This window comes from Helobdella robusta (assembly GCF_000326865.2).
Source record: "Helobdella robusta unplaced genomic scaffold HELROscaffold_18, whole genome shotgun sequence".
Lineage (NCBI taxonomy): Eukaryota > Metazoa > Annelida > Clitellata > Rhynchobdellida > Glossiphoniidae > Helobdella > Helobdella robusta.
The window spans coordinates 2,086,243-2,091,677 of NW_008703981.1; the positions used below are offsets into that span (position 1 = coordinate 2,086,243).

General features: G+C 29.0%; 2 protein-coding genes across 2 annotated transcripts in view; one reads left to right on the plus strand and one right to left on the minus strand.

Annotated features, from left to right (window-relative positions):
* Positions 1-974, minus strand: part of HELRODRAFT_170600 (hypothetical protein) — a gene marked incomplete at both ends in the record, with an annotated part of 2,563 nt that extends 1,589 nt beyond the window's left edge. Inside the window, one exon of the mRNA XM_009016402.1 lies at positions 590-974. Within this exon, the coding sequence (XP_009014650.1) occupies positions 590-974 (385 nt within the window). The remainder of the gene's footprint in view (positions 1-589) is intronic.
* Positions 975-2,555: 1,581 nt separating this feature from the next.
* On the plus strand, positions 2,556-4,394 carry HELRODRAFT_170601 (hypothetical protein; the record flags this gene model as incomplete). Its single annotated transcript, XM_009016403.1, has 5 exons — positions 2,556-2,606; positions 3,032-3,198; positions 3,422-3,560; positions 3,671-3,817; positions 4,197-4,394. The coding sequence occupies 5 exons, from the start codon at positions 2,556-2,558 to the stop codon at positions 4,392-4,394; spliced, it is 702 nt and encodes a 233-aa protein (XP_009014651.1).
* Between the last annotated feature and the right edge of the window lie 1,041 nt (positions 4,395-5,435).

Here is a 5,435-nt window from a genome sequence, read left to right on the forward strand (position 1 = left end):
TTAACTACTTGAATGAGAATGAAATATAAAAAATGTAACATTAGAAAAGTCAAAACCATTCAAATAGCTTAATTTGAACTTGTAAATGATCAAGTTAAATCAGTTAATTGGTTTAAAAAATGTATTCCTGTAATCACCTAACAATCAATTAATCATCTAATTAATCAATTAATAGTTTAAATGGTGAATGAGACAATTACGTAAGTAATTAAAATGATGCCCATCACTAATCCTATTGTTGAGAACACGTGCGATAGAATAAGACGACGTCTCGCTGAGGTGTAGTCCCCATTGGCCGCCGCTGTTTGTCCTGTTGCTAATTGGTTTATTGGTTGGTTGGTTGGTTAATTGATTGATTGATTGATTATTTAATTGATTGATTGATTATTTAATTGATTGATTAGTTAGTTCAATTGATTGATTGATTGATTGATTTATAGATTGTCCAATTATGCGATAGATTCTTAACGAACAATCAGAACATCATTATCGAAAATCTTCTATAGAAAAACATCGCACGCACACGCCACGCACACAAACACACACACACAATGAATGAATGAATGAAAGACATCACGAAATAACTTACTGGCCATTACGAAAGCCAGCATGCCAGACAACCAACCGCAGCACCAGAAAATGATACAAGAGTAAACGATGGCTCCGGTGAAATTACAACACGGACTGCCACAAAGATAGACATCTCGAGTTGGATCACCAATCTGAATGACGACTGCGCTTGCATTCGAACCGGGTTGAGGCAGGATAGTTTGTTGTTGTTGGGAGTGATAATTTGGATGATAAGTATATTGCTGTGTTTGGATAAAATATGGATGTTGTTGTTGTTGTTGTTGTTGGCTGTAGGTGAAATAAGACTGTTGATTTTGAAATCCTATTTCTGGATGGTCTGTGTACTTTGGAGGATTGTCGCAGGTAGGAGGTGTGGCTTCCGTTGTAACTTTCGTCGCCGACATTTTACAAGTTTTTATCTACAAAACTGTGAGGACAATTTTTAATAATTTCACAATTCCGATCTTTAAATGTTGAGGAAAATTCCCGCCGAGTAATTTCTTGAAAAGGTATTAACGTTCTTTTATATCCCGCGCGTATGTACCTTCTCTGTACCGATATCTCTATGATCAAAATACATAGACTGATTTAAACATGAGTGTTATCTAAGGTTATATATAGGAAGAATTTATAAATTAACTATATAAACGTAACTATGTTTTATACTATGTATATGTACGTACACACACACACACACACACACACACACCCACACACACACACACACACACACACACACATACATACTCGGAAATATACATACACACATACACACACACACACACACATATATATATATATATATATATATATATATATATATATTGTTATTATTATATGAAAATTTATAAGGCGCTTTCTTTTTAAAACAAAAAGTTTTCACTTACAAGTAGCAATAGCACTTACAAGTAGAAAAAACTAAAAATAAAAAAACATATCGTATATATTATATATTGTATATTATTGTATATATTATATATTGTATATTATTGTATATATTATATATTGTATAAGTATATATTGTATAATATTGTATATAATGTATATACAAGAAATAAGTAGAACGGGGTAGAACGTACAATAGAAAATATTTGAAGTGCAATCATCAACACCTACTTACTCAGCGGCACTTTTCTTACAGTACAAGAAATTTTTGGAAAATACATGAACACACACACACACAAACACATATTAACACGCACACGCACACACACAAACATATTTATATACAAAGACACACGTACAATTAGATCCAGAATCACGAGAGATTTACGGATGGAAGTATGTTTCCAATTCTAAGATGACTTTGAAACCGTGTCCAATGTGAAAGTTGACGTAATGTCATACATGATGCGGACGATAAAAATTTTACGCGTTTTAAGGCGTTTTCTAAATCAAACATTTCTATATATATATAAGCTTTATAATAACACAGTGATACAAAATCGCTTCAACAATTTAATATTAACACTTGTAATTTAATAACCATAATAATAATAATATAATAATTTTGACTATTAATTAAACCCTTTACAAATTTTTAAACACCGAATTTAAGTATTCAAATCCTACTTGGGTAATTAACTACTCTAAATACTTGACGACGCTTGTGTGTGTGTGTGGTGTGGTGTAGTGTGTTGTGGTGTGGATGTTACATACAAAACGTATTTTTGTGTGTTTGTTTGTTTGTGTGTGTATGTATGTATGAGTGAGTGTTTGTGTGGTGTGTGAGTGTGTGTGGTGTGGATGTTATATATATTTTAAAATGTGTGTGAGTGTGGGGTGAATGTTACTAGAGAAAAATATGTTAGCAGTTGACAAAAAATGTATAATCATGGACGAAATGTTTCATTATACATGGTTCCAATAAATTTTTTTTCAACCGCTGTTTAACTTTCTATGTTTTACTAGAATATCTTTGGCTTAGTCAGTGCGCGCGATAATAGGTTCATTTATTTTTTAAAAAGTTTTTTTTTAATTGAAGAATGTTTTGTTCTAAATATGTAACAACGAGAAACAGTCTGCTAAAGTTACAGGTTTGTAAGCATTTTTAACAAGGACGATTGTAACATTTATTAAAGTTTTATAATTTTAAAATTTAAATACAATAATTATTTATAATGCAAGTCCATGCCAGATTTAGATTTGAATTTGATTTAAAAATATAATTAGTGGTTGATGGATTGATTGGTTAGTATATTTTATATTAGTAGTATTTATTGCCAGAGATTAGTCATTAGATTAGTGATTTCAAAATGGATTGATGTATTTATTTATTCATTTTCAATATATTTGTTGAAAGAAGGTAATATGTAATAGTAATAGAAATACACATAGAGAAAATCTTTAATAAAGACTCTTAGTTTTTATAATTAATTTAAAACACATCATGATCTTATTTTATTTAAAAATTAGTCACTTGAATAAAATAATAAATTAGTCTATTTAATTTACTACAAAGACTTGCACAAAGTATAGCAGAAAATGTCTATTTGGTAGAAGTAAAAAAAGCGAAGTCGTTGAAAAAAAAGATAAGGCCTCGTTAACATCTGAAGAAAAACAATTGAACCTGGATAAAGAGAGCCTGGGATCAATCAATTATAACATGGGAATGTTGAAAAAGAATATGTTAGTGTTATAATTTTATATTATTTTTATTATAATATAATTATAATGTGTATAATATAATATAATATTATGTATGTATTAATATTAATATATATATATCTTATATCCATATATTATTAGCCAGTGTTAGCCAGTGTTAACTTGGCTGTAATTTGAATGCTTGTTTTTTTCATTATTCTGTTTCCAAATATAAAATTTCTGTTTTTTTTTCTAAAAAAAATAGGAGTTTGACAACGAAAAAAGGTTATAAGCCTCCTGAAAATGTTGAAGAAATCATTGAGAAAGTCATCAGACAAAGGGATGATGGTTTATCTACTGATTGGAAGAATCTACCACTCAACAACCACAGCTTAAAATTCCAGGTATTTCGATTGAAGTATCATTTTGATTTTTGATAATCATTTGATATTTATTCAATCATTATTACAATTTATTCATTTTTTTATCACCAAATTCTTTTCAAAATCTTCAGATATTGTCAAGCCTTATAAAAGAATTCAACCACGATATATCAAACAACGAGCTGAACAACATGAAGACTCTGTCTGATGCTGTTGAATACTTTAGCACTGAAGTTAAAGAAACGTCAACATATGAGGATTTGGCTTCTGGCAAAAAAGTGATAAATAAATATTAAATTATTTCATTTTTTGGCAAAATTTAACATTTTACCTAACTTATTTTATTTATTAGCCTAAAAGCCTAAAAGTTTTTGTCAAATATTCTATATGAATAATTTACTTTTTGATTTAACTGGTCTGTATTTTCATTTTTACAACGCCTGCACTCCTAAAATATATAAATATTACTGCTTTTGAACACTGAATTCTGAGATGAAATACTTTTTTTAACCAAGCAAATTATTGGATTCTCAATTAAGACTGCTTTTCTGATGTTTTTTTTTTGTTTCATCATTGAAATATACTCTTTCCTAATTCTGATAAAACATTTTTCAAGCCCCAAACCAATAAAAATATTCAATTTCAATTCTACTTCAGACAGAACTGCCTAAAAATTTGCACATCCAACTTGAACCACTGAGATTCCACCCTGAGAAAGATACCATGTTTGAGGGAAGGACAGCATTCCCGGGCTCGAATACAATCGTCAGCAGTCTGAAGTATAAAAGAAAGTATCAGGGCTACTCAACAAGCAGAGAGAAACCAGGCTTCAATGATTATTATTACGACTACTAACAGTCATTTTTTGCTCGTTTTTGTTACAAAAATTAACTTTGTATGCCTTGTATATAGATTTCGTGCTAATGTTGCTAGGTAGATTGTGAGTTTAAAACTACACAAAGCTTCTATCGTATAGGAACCTAAAACTAGAACCGATTATGGCGTCGAGTTATAAATATAAACGGTCTAATTGACACCAAAGACCTAAATTACATCATTTTCAATTGTAAGTAAGTAAGAGTTGGAAATTGAGAAAAGAAGACGTGTTGTTTCGATTAATAAATGAATTTATTGACAAGTTCATTGTTTTTTCTTTACAACAATATAACTATTGAATTGAAATTGAAGCAATAAATAAAAGAATTCATTGAACTCTCTTAACGTCTTACACATAATAACAATATTTGTATGTATAACAATTAAACGTGATTCCTATAAACACTGTTTGTTTGATAAAATAATTAATAAAGAAACAAAACATGATGGAGATAAAACTTGTGAAGAAGTTAAAAATCAAACATTTCGAAATCTAGTTGAGTCAAAGTGTATAAATTAAAATGGCAACTATATTATTATAGTGTAGTGCGTATATTAACGTCCACCAATTTGTCTCCATAAATAACATGTATTGGAAATGAAATAAACTGTAAGACACGCTTTTGTAGGCAAAGATAAAACACAGGCAGACAGACAGACAAACACAGACAGACATATACATTATTTATATATATTCATAGACATATATATTATTTGGTCGATGGATGGCTTTTGAATGTATGTGTATAAATAAAAAAGAACTATCAAACTGTAAAATAAATTGTAAAACATTTGATTCGCTGACTTCTGATTTTATGACAAACAAAAAATTAATAATACAAATTATATTATTATCATTATTATTATATCATAATTTCTAACTAAATAAATAATTATTCCTATAATTGTTAACATCTTAAAAAAACTTCAAAAAGTTCTTTCATCAGCAATAAAACCAATAGGTATGTTCATTTATATTCTCCAAAGAATACGAGAAATTATAGTAGACGCTATATAAAT